This window comes from Annulohypoxylon maeteangense (genome assembly GCF_022496945.1).
Source record: "Annulohypoxylon maeteangense strain CBS 123835 unplaced genomic scaffold GGS22scaffold_11, whole genome shotgun sequence".
Taxonomy (NCBI): Eukaryota; Fungi; Ascomycota; class Sordariomycetes; order Xylariales; family Hypoxylaceae; genus Annulohypoxylon; species Annulohypoxylon maeteangense.
The window spans coordinates 308,711-328,838 of NW_025953258.1; the positions used below are offsets into that span (position 1 = coordinate 308,711).

The 20,128-nt window shown below is 47.8% G+C and overlaps 8 protein-coding genes across 8 annotated transcripts; 4 read left to right on the forward strand and 4 right to left on the reverse strand.

Moving 5' to 3' along the window:
* Positions 1-977: 977 nt before the first annotated feature.
* Positions 978-4,845, forward strand: GGS22DRAFT_189707 (uncharacterized protein; the record flags this gene model as incomplete). Its single annotated transcript, XM_047964892.1, has 4 exons — positions 978-1,374; positions 1,553-1,723; positions 1,794-1,818; positions 1,869-4,845. The coding sequence occupies 4 exons, from the start codon at positions 978-980 to the stop codon at positions 4,843-4,845; spliced, it is 3,570 nt and encodes a 1,189-aa protein (XP_047817574.1).
* Positions 4,846-5,856: 1,011 nt separating this feature from the next.
* On the reverse strand, positions 5,857-7,336 carry GGS22DRAFT_180395 (composite domain of metallo-dependent hydrolase; the record flags this gene model as incomplete). The annotated part of the gene is made up of 2 exons (XM_047963763.1): positions 5,857-6,511; positions 6,606-7,336. 2 exons carry the CDS (start codon positions 7,334-7,336, stop codon positions 5,857-5,859), a joined length of 1,386 nt encoding a protein of 461 aa, XP_047817575.1.
* A 222-nt stretch (positions 7,337-7,558) lies between these two features.
* GGS22DRAFT_25254 (NAD(P)-binding protein) lies at positions 7,559-8,931 on the forward strand. The gene is made up of 2 exons (XM_047966609.1): positions 7,559-8,438; positions 8,491-8,931. Exons 1-2 carry the CDS (start codon positions 7,781-7,783, stop codon positions 8,787-8,789), a joined length of 957 nt encoding a protein of 318 aa, XP_047817576.1. The 5' UTR covers positions 7,559-7,780; the 3' UTR covers positions 8,790-8,931.
* A 515-nt stretch (positions 8,932-9,446) lies between these two features.
* GGS22DRAFT_189710 (alpha/beta-hydrolase) lies at positions 9,447-10,328 on the reverse strand (the record flags this gene model as incomplete). Its single annotated transcript, XM_047964893.1, has 2 exons — positions 9,447-10,009; positions 10,079-10,328. The coding sequence occupies 2 exons, from the start codon at positions 10,326-10,328 to the stop codon at positions 9,447-9,449; spliced, it is 813 nt and encodes a 270-aa protein (XP_047817577.1).
* Positions 10,329-10,704: 376 nt separating this feature from the next.
* GGS22DRAFT_189711 (uncharacterized protein) lies at positions 10,705-11,442 on the reverse strand (the record flags this gene model as incomplete). Its single annotated transcript, XM_047964894.1, has 2 exons — positions 10,705-11,250; positions 11,311-11,442. 2 exons carry the CDS (start codon positions 11,440-11,442, stop codon positions 10,705-10,707), a joined length of 678 nt encoding a protein of 225 aa, XP_047817578.1.
* Positions 11,443-11,881: 439 nt separating this feature from the next.
* Positions 11,882-12,704, forward strand: GGS22DRAFT_165990 (uncharacterized protein). The gene is made up of 4 exons (XM_047961773.1): positions 11,882-11,982; positions 12,039-12,125; positions 12,187-12,322; positions 12,376-12,704. The coding sequence occupies exons 1-4, from the start codon at positions 11,964-11,966 to the stop codon at positions 12,440-12,442; spliced, it is 309 nt and encodes a 102-aa protein (XP_047817579.1). The 5' UTR covers positions 11,882-11,963; the 3' UTR covers positions 12,443-12,704.
* Positions 12,705-12,756: 52 nt separating this feature from the next.
* Positions 12,757-15,342, forward strand: GGS22DRAFT_165996 (fungal-specific transcription factor domain-containing protein). Its single transcript, XM_047961774.1, has 4 exons — positions 12,757-12,861; positions 12,912-13,177; positions 13,231-13,751; positions 13,806-15,342. Exons 2-4 carry the CDS (start codon positions 13,020-13,022, stop codon positions 15,278-15,280), a joined length of 2,154 nt encoding a protein of 717 aa, XP_047817580.1. The 5' UTR covers positions 12,757-12,861; positions 12,912-13,019; the 3' UTR covers positions 15,281-15,342.
* Positions 15,343-19,018, reverse strand: GGS22DRAFT_165998 (uncharacterized protein). The gene is made up of 3 exons (XM_047961775.1): positions 16,997-19,018; positions 16,435-16,944; positions 15,343-16,383 (listed from the first exon to the last, which is right to left on the reverse strand). Exons 1-3 carry the CDS (start codon positions 18,717-18,719, stop codon positions 15,821-15,823), a joined length of 2,796 nt encoding a protein of 931 aa, XP_047817581.1. The 5' UTR covers positions 18,720-19,018; the 3' UTR covers positions 15,343-15,820.
* Between the last annotated feature and the right edge of the window lie 1,110 nt (positions 19,019-20,128).

The window sequence follows — 20,128 nt, forward strand, 5'->3', positions numbered from 1 at the left end:
AGTACCTAGTTGGTCAAGCCGCATCTAGATTGGCAATCCTTGTTGAGGCTACGGAAAAAGGTAACAACCTTGGAAGATATTGCCTTGAGAGAATGAGTCATGGGAATACCATACTCTCTTCGGGAACTTTCGGATTCGTTGATCCATCCAATTCGCCAGGGGAAATGCATCTTGAGGCTATAATGGTGGCTAGGGGGAACCTCTTCGATTGTCTACTCGACACGTCGTCGATCGGATATATCAAATTCACACAGCCTAGCGGCTATACATTGACTTGACTGTAATATATGAGGTTGTTACCAGCTAATAAGCGGCTCTAATTGGTTCAAATGTGTTATTATTTTGCATGATGATCTCTCCTACATAAATACAGCCTGCTTTTATTTAGGGCTCTGGCATACTGAGATTCCCAAATATCAGATGTTCACATTTTCTCCTAAAAGTATTTTACATGCTACTGCGAGATGGGCCTCGTTTCTGCCTTACCTATATGCACTACTTTGGTGACCGTGACCATCACGTTAATGGGAATGCCAGACACCTAAGCTAGCGTGATGCTGTAAAACCTCACTGGCATAGGCATCTAGTATGTATTGGTTGGAAGTAATGCCTCCGTACTTGAGCTTAACGCTTGATCCAATCATTCATACTGCCACCGCATATACCTAGGTACTTACTCATGCCAACTACCCCAAATTGGCTTGTAAAGAGGAGAGAAGATGGTATACATCTCGGTCTTCAAGACGGATATTCGGGCTCGTGTCCTACCTCCTCGGACGTGGCGTTTAGTTTGAGCGAATTTAGAGGCTACCTATCAACGCCCGAAAATCATATAAGACCCTTGCATCCCATTTCTCTTACACCTGCAATTCAGCTATTCATAGGTAATATCTAAAGTTGCCTGAAATTCGCACTTATCATTATCAAATTTACTAGTATATTTTCAGATTTTGCAGCCTCACGTCGCCTCGAACGCGATGACGTCGATAGGTGACGTGATCGCACTCTGTGGGGTTGTACTCAAAACTATCGAAGCCTACAAGACTGCACGCGGGTGGACAAAGGAGAAAACGGAGATTTATGATCGCTTACAAATCTTGCAGTCTCTTTTGGTCAGGGCAAATTCTGTCGTCGCCTCCCTCACCAATGCTTCAGATATAGAGTTCATAATTATGCGACTGAAGGTGTCCCTGGATGACCTAAATGGGAAACTTACGGGGAACGAGAAGCATGGTAAACTCATGGGTCATATTTCGTGGCCAATGTTGAGAGAGGCAGCCAAAGACAAGGAGACGGGGATTCGCCACTTGACTGAACAGCTTCATCTGGCGATATCACTGCAATTAACGATTGGAGACGAGGCGACTCGACGACGTAAGTACGGTTTTCAAGCATCTAACCTCATTGTGCCTCATAAGTCTTGTGTTGAAAGAAACTTGAGGACAATTTCCACTGCAACTACGACCAAGAGATTTGCATCTGTTTATTCTATTTACCTACCTATTCACTGGTTGGCTTAATTTGCGTTTGGTGGCTGATATGGAATTCACAGGGTCCTTGTTGGACGAAATGAAGAAGTTTTTTAACAAATTTCCCGCTCTCGACGACACACCGTATGTAGCCCAAAAAATCACTGAGGGAACACTTGAATGGTTCCGGAAGGAAGATGTTGTTTGTCAGTGGATGTCCTCGGACAATGCGTTGCTATGCATTCATGGAGCTCGTAAGTCATAACAATGCTCTGAGATACCTACCTCTATACATATGAAAATTAATTATTAATAATATTGCAGCCGGCGTTGGTAAGACAGCGCTTATGTAGGGCTCTCTATAATACAACTGGGAAAGCCACGCTAACATATGAACAGTGGTCATATCTGTGACAAACTACTTCCGGAAGATAATAATCCATCCGGATCATATCATCGTATCTACTGCAATGCCGAAACATTGAAAACTCTCCAAGACTCCATGGATGTCTTTATGACCTTCTGGGCACACATTATTGGCAGCTATACAGGGTCCCGGGATATCAACTTGAGTTACACGACTCTCCAAACCTGGTATGAACGTCTAATCCTGGATCCTTCTCCATCTCATGTGAAGAGAAACGAGGTGAAATTCGAGATGTTCCGCGAAACACTAGCACAGGTAGGAAAAACGACCCTAATCCTGGACGGATTTGACGAAGTGCACAAGGATTACCGGGAAGAGCTGTTGCGTAACCTAAAATGCCTTCAGGAATCACAAAGCCAATGTCGCATTTTGATTACCACCCGGCCTTACCGCGAAATCATGCCTATGTTCAGTGACAGCATGAAACTAGAATATTCACCAAGGCCGAGTGATATAGAGCTATATATCCAAAAACGAATGTGTCCAGAACGCTATGTGGTCTCGAGCGCCAAGACGAGGGATTACATCCTCAAAATTGTCCAACCGAAGAGCCAAGGCAGTTTCCTGCTTACCATGTTGTATATGGACGAGATACTGCGTGAGACTAACGACCGTAGCCGCAGAGAAGTTGCCAAGAACCTACCAGCGAGCGCAGCAGGTATTTATGACCGGCAGCTGAAGAGACTAGGAAAAGTGCCTGATGAATTGTCGGGTCGAATTCCGTGCCAAGCGATCCAAGTCCTGTTCTGGGTTGTCTATTCGGAGGCCCCAATGGCCGATTCCGAACTGAAACAGGCCTTGGCTGTGCACATTGGAGATAAGAACTACGACAGAAGTGGAATGCCTGACTTCGTCGACATCGAACTTGCATGTAATGGGCTCGTCAAGCCGGATCCTACAACAAAAAATCTTACCCCGACTCATCGGGCATTCACCGATTTTTTACGACTTGATGAAACTCGCAACCAATGGTTCCCAAGCATTAAAGAGCACATTCCTATGGTTCTACTAACCTATCTATCTTTCAAATGCATGAAAAAGCCATTGGAAGATGACCGATCAAGAACCAAATTTCAGAAGAGTCACCCACTGATCCCATATGCATTGAAATATTGGGGGCAAGGCCTAGACCGGATTCTCAACCAAGGCAGCGATCTGTGGAAGCTGACAGAGAAGTTTCTGAAGACTTCATTCGAGAATTGGAATGGTTTTATTACAGAGGAGGTCATCGTAGTGATGGCCTGCAATGTCGTAGGATGGCCACTAGAGTACGATGGGTTGAGACGGGGCACAATCACTGGCATGCATTGGGTGGCGAGATTTGGGCTCTCAGACTTCGTCCCGATCATATACAGCCATGAGAGGCTCTCGCCGGTGACTAAACCGGTCTCTATGACACCTCTTGGGTTGGCAGCTGCTCACGATCAACTTGACGTCGCACAGAGGTTGATCGATGAGGGGGTTAATGTGAACGATGTAGGTGTCCGTGGCCGGCCCTTACGACCACCACTATTCGACGCTATCTTTCACCGCAATCGCAAGGTCGCCACGATGCTTCTCAAAGGCGGAGCAGACATGACTCTGAGGCGCATCGATAATGATGAGTCGCCAGTTGACCTTGTGTATTTGATCAACCGATACGCGCTAGCTGAGATCCTGGCAAAATCAATTTCTGGCAGGCTTCCCACGCGAGCGCAAGAATTACAGCTCCTTATTCGTGGGGCCTTTGCGACTGAGCTGAAGAGAGCCATCGACGAGGGGTTGGATGTTAATCATCCCTGCGAGAATGGGAAACTCGCACTGGACTACGCAAACGAACTGGGCTCTCGCGAAATCATTGAAATATTGACTGCCAAGATGGCAAAGATGAAGCAGGCCCAGCCCACTTTCACTCTCGACTCGCCTCCATACCCTCAACCCATTCTTGAGCCCCATCCCCCCGGCTATTTCATCATGTCGGAAAAGTTATGGGGCAAAGACGATCGTCTTATTTTACGTTATTCGGACGGCTATAGGGGCGCTCCACCCAAGAGAGAGGTGAAGACCAATGGTAAGACACGTTTCAAAGCTGTTGATTCCAACGTCGGTTCTAATTTAGACTTAGCTTCGACTTCCGATTCAAGCCTAGACACAGAAAAGTCTAATTCCAAGCCTGATTTCAAGCCAGATTCTGAGACAGATTCCGAGACAGATTCCGAGACAGATTCCGAGTCCGATTCTGAGTCCGATTCTGAGTCCGATTCTAAGCTTGATTTTGAGTCCGATTCTAAGCTTGATTTTGGGTCCTATCCCGAGACCCGTGATGATCAAGGCTCCGAGCGTGGCCAGGAGTCGGATGATGAGCTGGATGATATTCACGGTACTGAGTCTGAATTCCACAAGGAAAGAATGTCAGAGATGATAAAGCTCTGTTTCATGCAGCCGGATTTTGAGTCCAACTTCGTCTCAGAGGCTGGCACAGAGACAGATTCGGATGAGATTCGGAACAAATTGAATGGGATCTTGTCTAGATTTATTTCTAGCCTTCCCACTGAGGCACTCTTGTTGGAAATTCCCTTGAATGAAAAGATCAAGCTTCCAGTTCAGACAATAGTCTTCCAGACAATTTCGTGTGATCAAGGATGGAGTGATCATATTAAGAAAAAAACATACCTTGGCTCTACACGAAGCTGGTTTGATGTACGTGCCAGTCACGTTGATGGTGAATCGAAGACTTTCAAAGTACAGCACAATGTGCACGCGTCATCGCAATTCAGGCTTCATACCAACGTCTGGAATCTTAGTGATTTCAAGGACACGTCTCCAAGGGCACGATTTATGCGGAGACTCCGACATGGCAGTACGCTGAAGTTCTCTGCTCATGCATCGGGAGGAAATGGATGGGCGAACAACATTGCATACGCACGGGTGTATATTTATGGATCAACCGGTGAAAATGGGACGTCGTAGCTTGGTTTAATAAGCTGAGGAGTGTTATGGAATGACCAAACTGAATGGCGCAAGGAACTATATCATGCGCAAAGGCGTTGAAGGCTCGTTGGCAAGCCTCTAAGTTTGGAACCAGGTCGCCAAGTTTTCGATCGCACGGGTTATCGTGGAGCGTTTCTATTTGATGTGATGGAGGTCACATGGCCCCCTTTCGCGATATTTCTTTCCTCTAGTGCCTACAGGACGGCCGGGTAGGTACCTTTCAATCTCTATAACCGCACATGCTAGATATCTACTAGGTAGGTACTAGGTAGATACACTCTTTTGAATTGAGTTGATTTATCTCCGATTAGAGTAGATTTACTTTAGTCACTACTCTGAGTAACCAATCATATCCCTGGTTGCGTGCGGCTAGCCACTGCCGCTCCGGCGCCGCATGCACGTTCTAATTGGATCAACCTCAACCACTTCGAAAGCCACACGCCACAGCTAATTCAACAGTTAGTTCAAAAGTCAACTGAAAATTAGTTGATTGATTAGTTCGTTTAAAAGTAAGTTCAAAAGTCTGTAAAAATTTAATTAGGTACCTACTAGTTACACAGTCAATTCGGAGAGAAGTTGAACAGTCGGTTTAAAAGGCGGTCCCTGAACCCCTATCCCTAGAATTTGTCTCTTATGAAATGTACCTGGCATAGGCTGCACTACTAGCACTGCAGCCTGTTATAATCGCGACATGGATGGCGAATCGAAGACCTACATAGTACATACCTACATGCTTGTCTCATGTTCGCTGCCGTATCAGGATTTTGGGGGAAACGGAGTTCACACTATGCCCGAGCTCCGATTATCTCAGCTTGATCTAGTAGGTCCTATGTATTTGTGAGCGCCATGGGTGCAGCCCACGCTCTGAGACCACTGAGATATTCTCCCTCCTTTATCCATCAATCTACCAATTACTTCCGTAACGAACTCTCGACTTTTCCAAAGAGAAAAGAGTAATGAAAACACTTTTTCTAGTATCAACATACCTCCTTAATTCACATTCTTGTGAACATGTCCATTTATCACAATCACATGCAACTTCGAAATATCCTGCAAAACCTCAATATCCTCAACCGGATTCCCATCCACCAAGATGACATCGGCATAGTACCCCGGCAACACCTTTCCCAAATCGCCGGGGTAGCCCATAATTTCCCCTCCCAGCGCCGTGGCAGCAATCAGGCTCTCCTTAGTCGAGTACCCGAACAGATTCACAAAATGCGCGAGGTCCTTCGAATAAGTGCCATGCGGCGCCCACGCAAACCCGTAATCGCCACCAGGCAGGACGCGGATCCCGCGCCTCCGCATCTCTGATATCGCCTTATTCGCCGCGTCGACCTCGTGCACTAACCCCCGTTTCTTCGCCATCTCCGGCGTGAGCCCGAACGGCGTCGCCTCGCCTTGGCAGCTTGCTAGCGGGAAATTGATTGCCGGCGCGACGAAGAGACGGTCTTTCAGCCCTTCTAACATGTCCATGCCCTCTGCGTCGACGTAGCTCGCGTGGTAGATCACGTCCACGCCGGCTAGACACGACATCTTCACCGACGCGGCGGACCGCGCGTGCGAGCAGACGCGTTTGCCTCTGTTGTGGGCTTCTTCGACTGCGGCTTTGGTTTCCGAGAGTGTGAAGTAGGTTTCTTCGCTCCTATATGCGTTTGGTGGTCAGTGATCCATTCGTTCTAGTAATTCGACGTCGAATGGGTGGTTATTTATATGCTGCGTATGGGATGAATACATACCCCATGGTTTCGTGGACATAGTCCCCGGTCATGCTGAGCTTGATGTTGTCAACCCCGAGCTCGATGAATTCCCGCACGGCACGACGCATTTCATCGGCGCCGTCTGCGTAGCGGCTGATGCTGGGAATGATTGCGCCTCCTGTCGTTGTTATCTCTTGGCAGTTGGACAACGTTCGAGGTCCGGGGATCATGCCGGACTTGATGGCTTGTTTGATAACAAGGTCTAGGCGTGGTTGTGCTGAGGCGGCTCCGAAGCACATTGTGTAACCACAGTCAAGGTACGTCTTTGCTGATTTCGCTGTGTGTAGTACGTGTTCTTCGATGGGCATCCGGGTTAGGCCGTCCAGGGTTGGAGAGTTATTCCAACTCAGGTGTGTGTGGGCATCCACAAGTCCTGACATAAGCGTTTTCTTGCCCTTCCCATCGATAACCAGGGTATCGGAATCAGGCGAGATATCGACCTTGCCAACTGCCTGTATTCTTTCCCCTTCGATGAGAACATCTCCGAGATAGGGGTCCGAGCCTGTTGAGTCAAATATATTGACGTTCTTGAATAAGATCTTAGACTTGTCGCCATCCTTATGGTTGTTTATGGTGATATCGGCAGGTTTGGGCGTGTAAAATGGAAGCCCGTTGATAGGGCTGACACCATTGGAGACATCAATTCGAAGGTCTTCCACAGCCGCCACGAGAGGGACTTCGACCTTTGTGTTACCATTGACTACGGACATTTTTGGGTCTAGAAATGATAACGTATGGTTTTAGGAAGAAGGTAAATAGTGCGATATCTTGATGATGTAGATGATGTGCTCTTTGACTAGAAAGCTTCACGAATATCCGGTTCTTTAAAAGGTCTAGTCATTTTTACATCATTTCAATCTTGTGACCGGTATGGAGGTTCGCATCATCTTTCCGGAGTGGGTCGCGAGGTTGATCGCCGTGGCAAACCCGTGCTAACCGGAAACTTGCCGTCTCACCTTCTACCGCCCGGGAAGTTGCCGCATGGCGAAGTCTACTACATCTACCGGCCTTGGCAAGACCCTAAGCATTACAATAAAACGACATATCACAATACAAGAGAGACTTGTGTGTTTCAGTAAACTCGCAGTTCCATTACGGTGATTCATTGGCTCGGCTTCTGTCTACCTCGTTTTCTACTTTTCCGTTCACACAACATGGCTCGATCTGCGAATTCCGCCTCCGTCTCATTTGGCTTTGTGGGCCTTGGGAATATGGGAAGCGTGATGAGCCAAAACCTAGCGGGCTATGCTCAGAAGGAAGGGTTTCCAAAGGTCAAGATATGGAATCGTTCTCGCGGCAAAGCAGAGCAGCTCGCTAGAGAAGGATTCTTCGAAGTATCAGACACATTGGAAGACTTGGGAAAGAGCTGCGATATCATTCATGCTTGCCTCGCGAATGACGAAGTTGCGCTTTCGGTCTATCGACAGATTTTAGACGCCGCGAAATCAGGAGTTATCCTTGCCGACCATTCAACATTGTTTCCTGACACATCTACAACGCTACGTGCCGAAGCTGTAGCGAAAGGGTCAAGCTTCCTCTCTTGTCCGGTCTTCGGTCCACCCGCTGCTGCCAAAAGCGCAAATCTTCTAGTTGTACTATCTGGAGATGAGAAGTCCAGAGCAACGTTGAAGAAGTACGTTGTGCCAACACTAGGAAGAGCGATCATCGACTGCGGCGACGATACCAGAAAAGGAGCACTTCTGAAGATCCTCGGAAACAGTTGCATCCTAGGCACAATCGAACTCTTGTCAGAAAGCTTTACTCTAGCCGAGAAGACGGGATTCGATGCTGAATTGTTCTACGAGTTCATACGTAAGTGGTGAAATGAGGTAGACGACGATACAGCACTAACACGATAGTCTAGAGCAATGGTTCCCCGCTCCAGCATGGATTAACTATGGCAAAAAGATCCGCGACGGGGCTTTCAGTGGTAATACTGGCTTTACCATACCTGGCGGGATGAAGGACGCATCGTACATTCGGCGATTGGGTGTTGAAACATCAACTCCGACGCCTACTATTGACCAGGCGTGGAGCCATCTCTCCACTGCAAAGGCAATTGGGGGTGAGGGTCTCGACTGGAGCTCATGTTCGGCTGGGATGCGTGTCACGGCTGGTTTGCCGCCGTTTAAGGGCGAAGATTTCACGTTGGCTAAGAAATAGAGGATAACCACACAGCTCCTTTTTACTATTCTCTTCAGAACCGCCGAACTAGATACGCCACGGTCAACCATACACAACAGGACTAGAATTATTATTAGAATGTATTCAATCATAGTTTCCAATTGAATTGATGAATTGATAATTCTCAGTCTGATTTGTGAATTGAGGACTAATAGACACAGTATATACAGGAGTCTTTGCACTAAGGTTACCCCTTTTTCAGCGACTAAGTCTTAGCGTATATCGCTAGTGTGTTTAGGGCCTAGCTGTAAGCTACCCAGGCCACTATCTAGGTACCCAGTATATATGCTATAATATTAGCTCAATCTTCCACGTACGACCATAGGAGCTAGAGAACTCGGGATCCCGTCCGCTCTCCCATAGATAAGCTGGCTACCGCCGGATCAGTAGTTGGGTCGGTGACGACCAGCGAATCCCCGGTGTTGTACGTTTCATTTTTATATTTATTCTTATTTTTTTGGCCTAGAAAATGATGGTGTTGATAGTCCCATTATTACGGAATGGTGGGGCTAATTGAATGTCACTGGGAGAGTGAGAGTGCCAAGTGCGAGGTCTAACAATTATAGAAATTCGCCAAAATCATCTATCAATTCCAGGAACTCTATTCAATATGATCTAATCAATTATCCAGGCATTTTAAGAACTGCCATCGCTTGCGGCTGATTTTATAGCCTTGATACACTCTTCAGGGCTCTCCAGCATATGCCAATGCCCTGTATCCTTGCAAGTTACCTGGTGTGCGTTCGGTCCAATATCACTTACGATATTCGCGCCGACCGCAAGGGTAGATACCTTATCTTCGTCACCAGATAAAATAATAGCTTTGCAATTGATCTGGCTCCATACCGGGGCCGAGCTCTGAGCTAGAGCGTCCACAGCCTGAGCATACCCTTCTGGGTCTTGCCTTGTAAGCATCTCTCTAGCGAGCGCAACCTCTGCTTTGCGACTGGCCAGGGACTTGGTCGAGAATGCATTTGACACGACTGTATCAGCGACTGCGACCATACCTTGGCTTCGAACAATAGAGGAGCGGGCAGTAAGTGCTTTCTGGATGGCCTCGTGAAATGGCCGGACAGCGCCAAATGTCACAACCCCTTTAACTATCTCGGGGCGCTTGGCTGCAAGGTGGAGGCTGATGAGCCCGCCAAGGGAGTGTCCAACGACCACGATATCTTTCAGTTCTAAGTGGTTGATGATCGCTAATGATTTGTTAGTAATTTCGTTACCTAGATCTATTATTATACTGTGAAATTAAGGGCATTAAGTACCTTCACAGTCCGCCACGTACGACTCAACGCTAGAACTCGATGGTATCGAGCTTCGACCATGACCAGAGAAGTCGAAACGGACGAGGTCAAACTCAAGAAGGTCGGAGACTAATGGCTGATAAGAATTCGTTGTCCCGCCGAGACCGTGAATGAAAAGAATAGTCTTTGACCCAGCCTTCCCCTCGCGCTCGTAGAAAAGCTTGATGGAATCGCGGAGTATGTATCCCGACGATGTGATTTGAGAAGCCATGACAGATTGTGAATTGAGCTAAGGATATAGCAGAATTATTGAAAGTTAGGAGGACATTTCCCCTTAAATCAATTTCTTCACTGCTACCTGCGAATACTTATAGCACGCAGCTGCCGGAATGTTGCCGCCATGAAAAGTGGACCCCATAATAGGGGCAAGATCAACTCCCACCTTTCAAAATATTCGAGCCATATAATGAAATGAATTACACAATATTAAGTTGTAATATAGGTACCTATACAATGACGAAACTTCAATATTGGTAACGTAAATTCTTCATTACCTACACATTAAATAGATTAACTTCTAGAGTGTTATGGATAGGTATGAATGAGGTACCACGAAGGTTCCAGGTCAATGACTTATTCCTAGCGCGCTAATCAAAATTATCAAATAAAGCTACAATATAGGCGCTGTATTCTCTAATAATAGAGCAAGCAATTGATTCCGCCTCGGGCCCCGTAATTGAGATACACGGCGCTCTAGCCAGTCCCTTCCCGAGTTCACGGACATCCGCTAGAGCAGTCATAAGCCTACGCGCCTTTTTGACGAGAACCGGGCTTCCTTCTATTCTCAGGGGAGCCCCCATTTGTTCTGATACTTCGACGACTGCCGAGACTGACACGTCCTTCGGATCATCTCCCTGTTGGAATGACGCCAATTCCGAGGGTATGACTTGCGATGAAGCGGTGACTGAAGAATCCCAAATATCCCGGCCAACTATTCGCTCACCCAGAGAGGTCCAGCCAACTAGCAACAGATCGCATGGAAGCTCAACTTTAGCGAGGAGCGAAAAGACGCGGAAGGCGCTTGTGAAGGATGTCTCAGACAAGCTGCCGTCTAGGGGGAAGGTAATAGCTATTGGCGCGATGCTGGGATCCTTCCCCCGTCGAGTGATGTAGTTATTTCCTGCGCTGTCCTCCTATATAAATATGTTAGAAATTGCTCAGATGTGATGAACATAGGTAAATTTGATACTCACAGAAAACTGAAGCGACTGAGCCACCGCGAAGTCTTTGAGAGCTCCCCTGAATATTGTGTTTAGTGATGGTTGCTGCGTTTCGGTACTTGCATATGCCTTTCGAAGACCGTCAAGACTGTTTTCGGCCGACATTATCGCCGCTGGTATGGTGGATAAAGAATGCAAGGGGTTGTAAGTTCCGCAGATGAGCCTCTCATCTGACCAAAATGGCTAGGCTTCCCTTCCACAAAGGATGGGCTATCAGGGTTATCATATTGAAGTATTGTATAAATAATCGCGACCATTTCTCTATCTGATAGCGGTATTTCTCCCGTTGCGGCGAATGTGAGATGACGCGAAGACGGTAATAGGGGGCTAGCAGACGGGAAGATGCCGGATGCGGTGGGGCATCAGATTGTGGGGTAATGCATGACCGAACCGGGTATTGGAAAGCGCCGATCGGGGAGCTTCTCGCTCTTGACCAATTTGTCATCCGGGTCGGAATTCCGACTTTCATTCGGCCGAGTTTTATGTAAGTCATTGTTAAGAATCCTTTGTGAGTTGTAGGAAGGTTTTAAAGCTCGACCTGTCTCCATGGTAGGTATTTGTTTTCTTCTTCTTTGTGATACCATAGAAAATACTCAATTCGAGATAGACATCATCGTATCTAAATCATGCCTGTATATCATATAGGTAAGGTCATATCGTGGTATCCAGAGCTTGATCCAAGTATTAATAATATGTTCAAGTGTTATTCCGATTGAAGAAGGGGGTCGCACCAGATGTCTTGGATGACTTCACCACCAGAGCAAAAGCAATGGTAGGACAAGTGCCCGGTAGGCCGTTCTTTACACATCACTTATGCTGTACATCTTCGCTTAACTATTATATGGCTAGGTCTTACAAAGGTTGATATCGGACCTCCTTTAGCTGTGACTGCGCATCGCAGTAACGGCTTTGATATGGGTGTAGTGGCTGTTTTGGGGAAACAAGAGGACCTTGCAGGTTACGCCACTCATCCAGCCCACATGTAGTATGTCGATTCCCTCACACAGCTTCCCGCAGGTACTGACACGGGATACACAGTGCTCATGAACTTCGTGAGCAGTTGTGCGAAGAAACGCTTGTCTACGATCTAGAGGTTCCTGCTTAGAAGGATGGTTTGAGCTTCTATTGTAAACGATTAACTCTATGTTTAAACATGGGTGGATTTTAAGAAAGATCAACTACCGCTGTTTAGTGGAGTTGAAAACATACCTAAACAAAAGTATTGAGCCGTGCTTTTTCATGACAACACTGTAAAAATGCATGTTGTGTAACGCAAAGTGCATGGAGATACCGGAGTTTCCATTATCAGAAATTACATAGGCGATCCTCTGCGGGATAAGAACGTAACCGGTCCTGTAAAACTCGGCAGCTCCGGCATTGGTTCCACTTCTTTGCTTCTACCTTGACATCCGTTTGTTTAGCGACTCAATGGCCTATGAGAGAATAAGCTGAGCGATGCTGGCCTTTGGATACTTCTGCTGACCGCTTTGATTTCGGGATGTTACAAGTGAGATCCGGGCTTCGGTAAGCCTCAAGCAACCCTTGAGGGGTGATTTATGTTGAGTGTGGGGTAGTGAGATGATCTTCGATTTCTAATCTCCACCAATTTGTTAAAGAATAAAGATAGAGAAAAGCCACAAAGTACTAGTAGGTGCCTGCATAGATCGATTATCAATACGACAATGCCTCAAAGCGATCACATTCGTAATAGCAACCCTCGAACATCGCGGAAGTATGGATTTGCCTGTTCAAATTGCAGGCGACGGAAAGCAAGGTGTAATGGCGCTATGCCAGCTTGTCAAAAATGTCTTGCCAGCAACGAGAGTTGTTCATATGATAAGTGAGTAGCCCGAGAAGTTCAAAGTGCGAACATTGATTTTCACAGGTTCATAGAGCGCCGTCGGTAGCCTATGCTGTATCGCTACAAAATCAATTGCAAGCATACAAGGACCGGATCGAAGAACTTCGGCAAGTGAAGGATGAGGACCGCGATGCTCTCCTTAACGAACCCATTTGCACAGTAAGCCCAAACGAGGGCCGGTCCCGAGCATTTAAAGGCAATTCGGATGTCCACATTCCATTGCGGATAGATACTACCACCAAGCAAGGCACGGCTGATGCGGCCGAGATGACCTCTGTTGGAACCGACGGTCGTGTCTGCTTCTATGGAAAAACCAGTCTGTACCACATCGACCCCCATAACTTTGAGCCAGATAGTCCTGAGACGAACCATGACACTAGTATCGAAGAGAATAGCCACGACATGACCTATATGCCTTCTGTATATCCAGACTTTTGTGATACAGCATCGATCCTGGCAGAGACCCCTTCAGCGCTCCTAACCGACCTTCTCAACACCTATTGGACATACCCACATCACCTGCATTGCGTATTGTGCAAGCCTCTGTTCCTACGTTAGCACACCTCTACAGTCGTATATACCTACTAGTTATCTAACTGATATCTAGGAGATCTATACAGTTCAGGGCCATACGTCACCCCTTTTCTGCTATGTGCTGTGCTCACACAAGCTGCCCGATATTCTACACGCTTAGATGCCGTGGAGATCGGGCAAGGATTTGCGGCCAAGGCCCTACAACTGTTACCACGCGACATTGAAAAGGGTAGCTCCATCCCTACTATCCAAGGTCTTCTTGTATTCTCAGCCCGCGAATGTGCCTGTGGCCGTGTATCCCAGGGTTGGCTTTACTCCGGAATGGCATTCCGGATGATGCGAGACCTCGGAATAGACGTTTCTCCTAAGAAACTTGGACACTTGGCAAAACAGTTTTCTGAAGAAGATCTCGCGATACGGCAACAGGTCTTCTGGAGTTGTTACACATGGGATAAAACCATGAGCGTGTGCCTTGGCCGGCCTGCGGTATTACACTGCTCTGTGGAGTTACCCACGTCAGACACATTACCCTTCGGACGCGAAGCAGACGACGAAATATGGCCGCCGACATTAACCAACGGTTCACTCGCGGATGGCCTTGTGAAGCAGAAGGCTTTGAGCAGTGCTAGATTCGTTGCTTACTGCGAGCTCTCCATCATCACCGAAAGTATTCTGGATACGTTATATTCCAGGCCGCATAGCGGACAGCAAGACCACCTCCTAACATATCTCGACACGACACTGCAGAGATTGCACTCTTGGGCGGATCGATTGCGTCCTGAATTATTCGTTAAAGAAACCGCCACAACCATCGTGTCTCCCCCACTACACATCTTGCTTCTGAACCTAACGTACCACGCAGCCACCATTCTCTTATGCCGACCGTACCGAACAGTACAGCAAAATGCCAAAGAGAGATGCACCAAAGCATCGAAAATGGTCGATACGCTCTTTATACTGCACGTCAAGCGCTTCGGCTTCCGATATGTGACTTACCTGCAGACGTACACATTATTCGTCGCATGCACAATAAATGTTCTCGATTTCACTGAAAGTGATGGACCGTCTGGAGACTCGACGTTAGCTAGAGAAGCGAATGCCAGACTCCATTTCGGGCTCGAGATCTTCAGACAGGCAAATAGCACACCGGCCGCAGCTCGATGCGCCGCCACCATTTCCCAGCTCTTCCAACGGCAGAAGACATCCAAGCAGAACGAGAAGACAAATCCGACAGCTAGCGCAAGACTCGATTCTCCTACAACAGATGTAGTCGCTAGTTCCAGCACCCGGGAACCCGCGATATCCTCTTTACCGACCCTCCCAACGCCGTATCAACCGCACGTTACGATTCCCGAACCGGTACCAACGATTGATGGCCCGCGCATTCAAGATCGAAATATGGCGGAGCCCTTTGATTTCTCTCTTCCGATTGAAACGCCGTTACGGTGGTTACCGGAGAATGTCCAGGATGATGGGAGTTGGATGTTGATGACGGATGTGAATTTCAATGGCGATTTCGATTTCTCATCGATGGCAGAATTCTCATGATCTGGAAACCTGAGAATTATTTTTCTGTCTGCTAGGTGTAATAAACGAATTGAAACAGGCATTTGAACAACTTTTATGTCGTGAGATTGACTTGAGGCTGTAATTTAGGTAGGCATAGTATAGCGACCCTCTCGACCCCCTAACACGCCTAATTTCAGCACTGTAATCAACTAACCCAAGCCCACAACCTCCGCCTAGAACAACGCCAGAACCCATCCAATTCAGTAAAACGCCGCACCTCACAACCACCCCCCTCAAAAAAAGAACCATCAAGGGAAAAGCCCCTCTCAATTAATAGCTTAAGGAGCTGGGTATCTCACAAGACGCCACTACAAAAGCAGCAGTATATACACGCGCCAATCGTCATACATATCCGTCCAATCGTTCTCATAATCCGTGTCCTGTTTTCTCAAATACCTAATAGGTAGGTAGCTTTTCGTGATTTTTTCCCATGATGCAGCAATTTTAAACCCGCCCACTTCACCACTCCTTTTTTTATTTCAATACGAAAGCAACCTTGAAGTACTTGCCCATTCGTATTCACGCAACCCTAACAACAACCTTCCACCCCAAAGCCCCCGCCTCGCGGATCGCACAAGCCAGACATCCTCTCCTGCGACGACTGATAACCGCGTTCCAGCCCCTCTCAGCGCAGAGGGCACGGACGAGGATCTCGAGGTCGGAGCCGAACTGCCTCCTACGAGTTCCGAGCTTCATTCGCGAGGAGGGGGACGGGCTCGGGGGGTCGATACGCTCGACCCTGCTGCGGGATGACGCGGCGGTGCTGGGCCTTCTTTCGAGATCCAGGGAGCCGGGCATGCGGATCGGCGGGACCGCGGTAGGTTCCATGCCGAACGAGGACGAGAGCGAGGACATGCGCGACAGGGAGGGCATGTCGGGGGACTGCGGTGGAGCGAAGCCCGTGACGCAGTCGATGACGAGGAAGCGGGGAACCCTGTTTGAGATGGAGGACTGAGATGGGCTCCGTGTATGGGTGTGCAGTGCGGGCTTGCTCAGTAAATCGTCTAGGCTGCTGGAGGTTTGGTTAATGAGATCCACGAGGTGGATCGCGGTATAATTGTAATATCTATGAAGTGGGTGACCTGACGGGTGTTGGTAAAGCCGATTACGTAATGCGATAGATGGACGCTCACCTGTGATATGTGCAGGGCTGGAGGACTTCCCATTACTATCGTGGCCGCCGACGTCGATTTGCTGAATGGTAGGGCTAGTGGGCGATTTAAAATATTTAACATAACTAGAAGCGACACAAGGATGCGCCGTGACAAAATTAACATCATTAGTAAGCGCAAAATTATGGTATTCGTCTTGGTCAAGTGAATCGTGAGAGATCGTAAACGTCGTAGAAGCAGGATATGTACGGATTTCTGGCTCCTTCTCCTTGCTGGGTTCGGAAAATGGATGGAAGCCCTTATCTGTTGTGGGCGTCGTGCTTACGCTATCTATCGAGGCGTATAAATTCAACGATTTAAGCTCTATTCTGATGTTTGAAGGTGGCGGCTTCGCATATGCGTTTTCATATGGAATAATGAAATCTGCTGGCAGCACATTGGAAGGCTCAGCATCGCCTAGAACATCAGACTCTCGTTCTATCGTAGCTTTCCCGTAGATTCGAGCTTTCCTCCCAGTTCGAGCAATATCGGCTGCATGTGTAAGTAGCGTGGAATAAATCAAGTCGAATTCTCTCAGACTTACCTGGTATAGTATCAACGGTAACATTAACCCAACCCTCATCAAGCCCATGTGGAATCACATCACTCGATATCCAACCCATGCACTCTGCAGCGCCTTGCCCGGCGGCCAAGACGCGACCCACAACGCAAGACGTGCTCCAGAAACTCTTCCCGCTATAGACAAATCCACCACATAGACTAGCCCTCGGGCCAAGCCTCGGCAAAGCGTTTTCATCAACTTCGAGTAAAGCCGACATAAGATAATGAGACAACATATCTCCAGGTAACATTAGACCGGATACATATGACTTTGAAAACCAGCCAGATGCGTGCAAAGCTGCCTCGATCTTCCGTCTCCTGGATGGCTGCCTCCTGTTAGGAATAGATGATTTGGCACTAGAGAAATATGAAGAGCGCCGCGAATCAAACGAAACAGGAGGTGCCGTGATAGATGTTCCTTTACCTAACGCGATAGCCTTCTCAGCAACTTTCGGTCCGGAGAACTGTATCTCTGGCCAGCGCAGCTTGCGTGCGAAATGTATTAGTCCATAAACTTGTCTCTCGGTGTATCTGCCCTGAATTGCGTAAGCATAGTCAGATTGAGCGTTGTGGCGATATTGGCTATGATCAACATGATGCGCACCATACATGTGTTCATGCTTGTGATTCATCTTGCTCGTCAATGACGATAGCCAGCCTTTGGGCGTAGATGGCTCAGAGTGAGCCATGTTTGTTTTTGTGACGTTTATGTTTTCGAGCCATGCTCGAGCAAGGACTAATGACCATTTGACGGAGATGTTTGCCTCCTTTTCGAACCTATGGACCTCAGATGCCTTGAGATTCTCACCTAATCCAAACTCGTCACCATCGGTGATAGCATCTAACCGGATTAGAAGTTCGCAAGCGAGAAGAATTTGGAGTAATAGCCAATATCGCTCCTCGCTTCGATCCTGAGCATCCTTCCCCTCATTTATCGAAATTCCGTCAAAAATCTCGTCGTCCATGGGGAAGGCCCACAAAATTTGACCGAGGCGAACTCTCCATTCGACACGGGAGAAATCGATCCAGGCGTTTGGTGCACCCAACACTTTCACCAAGGCAGAGATCTGTACAGCATGACTGTAAGGGTCCTTGGGGTCCAAGACTCTCGTTGGCGGATAGAGAATTTTACTGAATAACTCGCTGTAAAACTCCTGTGATTTCATCCGAACCCCACTTCTCTCCGCCTGGTACCTCTCCTCATTTTTCATCAGCTGTTCCATGATGGTCGTATCGTCCAAATGGCGCAAGCCGTCCTTTGACGTTATGAGTTTCTGGCGCTGTTCTACGATCACGCGACCCTTAGAACCCAGGCTGTCGAAGCCATATTGCTCCTCCTGCAAGGCGTCAGCGACAGAAATCTCCAAGGCAGCTTGGTAACCGATCGTGCCCTTCTCTAGACCTTGCATGCTAAGCATGCTCGGCCGTTCCTGACACCTTGCATTAAAGTGAGGACGTTTCCTAGCAGATGGCGATGTCACAGACGCGGGGTCGCGATGAATAATACGCGGCCCTGCAGTAATGCAACCCCAGGCATCGTCGCTGATTTGAACATGGTCAGCGAGGTCTCTGATGCCCAACTCGTCATTCCAGGGGAAAGCCACGGATGGATGCGGGGCTCCGGAGCCGTGACCCTGAGACCGAGCGAAGAATTGCGGAGCCCCGGAGAAGAGTTTCTCTATTTCGATTTCAGTTAATGAAGCCATTATGCGTTTGAGCTTCAGCACTGGTTTGGGAGGTCTGCCATCGACTTTGTCTATTGTGCCCGGAGGAGGCGGAGACGGAAGTGGTTTGTTATAGTTGAGAGAACCTGGGGAGCGCGGAGATAACGACGGCCTCTCAGACGATGGCCGCGTGCTGGAAACTTGGCGGGATGCAACCTAAGTAATTAAGCAATTGTTAGTTACCGCCGACAGGAGATTATGAGTAGCTATTAAAACACGTGCTATTGCCTTATACCAAGACAATAATTCAGCTGTGCGGTTTAATAGTTCCTGCTATTCGAATAATTGAGAAATGAGAATAAAATTCAAGAAAAGAAAAAACAGCGCAATGCAGGGTCTAGGCACGAAGAATCAGCTGAGGTCAGAAGACGATTTAGGGGGTTTCGCGTCTTAATCCCACATTGGACTGAAAAGGGAAAATTGTATTGGTTCCAAGTTTCTGTAGGGTTTTGTACTATGCGTGCTTTCCGTACTTTGAAATTGTACTGGAGCTGGGGGTTGCCTGCAGGTGCTGATTGATCATTGATGCTGGATGCTGTAGAAATTGGGAGGATCGACTCTTGTGAGCTGTTTGGCAAGTGCTAATTGTTACAATACTCCAAACCACCTAGCAAATAATAACGAACGATGAACAGTCAGGTACCAGGTACCAGCAGTCAGGTGCCCCAAAAAGGGATAGAGGAAAATGCGTTTGAGAGGGCAGGAGCGGTAAGGGTTGCGGTAGGGGTTACTAAAAGAGGAAATATGCTGTAGGTTACAGTACCGTGGTTTCCGCAGTCTTGACTTTCATTGGTTGGTCGGCACCACTTACACCTACACCCGCACCAGCGTTGGATGTACTTGTACTTGTCTCCGTCCCCGTTCGTGCACGGCGTGCTCCGAATGCGCCTAAACTTCCGAAGGTTAGGCCTAAACCTAAAGTTAAAGCTTCAGATGATTCGATCTCGTTTTCGCCTTCGCCTTCATGATCTTCCTCTCCTTCTCTTTCTCCATCCCGTGCGACAGCCACCTTGTTATCCTTTTTCAATTTATTTCGTGCTCGTGTGGAATTGGTCTTACGAATCTTTTCTCTTGGCCGACGTATGAACCCTCGAATACCAGTACAATCAGTTGATCGTTTCTGCCGGTTGCCATGTTTTGATTCCTTGGCGTCTTTAATGAAAACCAATGCTGAACGTTTGAGCACCGCCAACGAAGGCATCTTGGAAAACTCGTCTTGAGGCGCTATCCGGCCGTTGGAAGCGTTAGACGTAGCGTCCAACGGCATGCCGTGCGGAACTTGCATCGAGGTTACAGAACAAGTCTGCCGTGTGTCGTTATGATAGTGCCATGGGCCATGAGGACGACTACCAACCAAGCCAATCGGTTCCGGTTGTGATTAAAATTGAAGC

Bases quoted from the DNA above. Each gene is read 5' to 3' on its own strand.
- GGS22DRAFT_165996 (XM_047961774.1), top strand. From the start codon at position 13,020: ATGCCTCAAAGCGATCACATTCGTAATAGCAACCCTCGAACATCGCGG. The intron at 13,178-13,230 runs GTGAGTAGCCCG...ACAGGTTCATAG, and splicing joins GAGAGTTGTTCATATGATAA to AGCGCCGTCGGTAGCCTATG. The intron at 13,752-13,805 runs GTTAGCACACCT...ACTGATATCTAG, and splicing joins GTGCAAGCCTCTGTTCCTAC to GAGATCTATACAGTTCAGGG.
- GGS22DRAFT_165990 (XM_047961773.1), top strand. The intron at 12,126-12,186 runs GTAGGCCGTTCT...TTATATGGCTAG, and splicing joins AATGGTAGGACAAGTGCCCG to GTCTTACAAAGGTTGATATC. The intron at 12,323-12,375 runs GTATGTCGATTC...CGGGATACACAG, and splicing joins ACTCATCCAGCCCACATGTA to TGCTCATGAACTTCGTGAGC.
- GGS22DRAFT_165998 (XM_047961775.1), bottom strand. From the start codon at position 18,719: ATGGCTTCATTAACTGAAATCGAAATAGAGAAACTCTTCTCCGGGGCT. The intron at 16,945-16,996 runs GTAAGTCTGAGA...TTACACATGCAG, and splicing joins TACCGTTGATACTATACCAG to CCGATATTGCTCGAACTGGG. The intron at 16,384-16,434 runs GTGAGCGTCCAT...AACACCCGTCAG, and splicing joins CAGCCCTGCACATATCACAG to GTCACCCACTTCATAGATAT.
- GGS22DRAFT_25254 (XM_047966609.1), top strand. From the start codon at position 7,781: ATGGCTCGATCTGCGAATTCCGCCTCCGTCTCATTTGGCTTTGTGGGC. The intron at 8,439-8,490 runs GTAAGTGGTGAA...ACGATAGTCTAG, and splicing joins ATTGTTCTACGAGTTCATAC to AGCAATGGTTCCCCGCTCCA.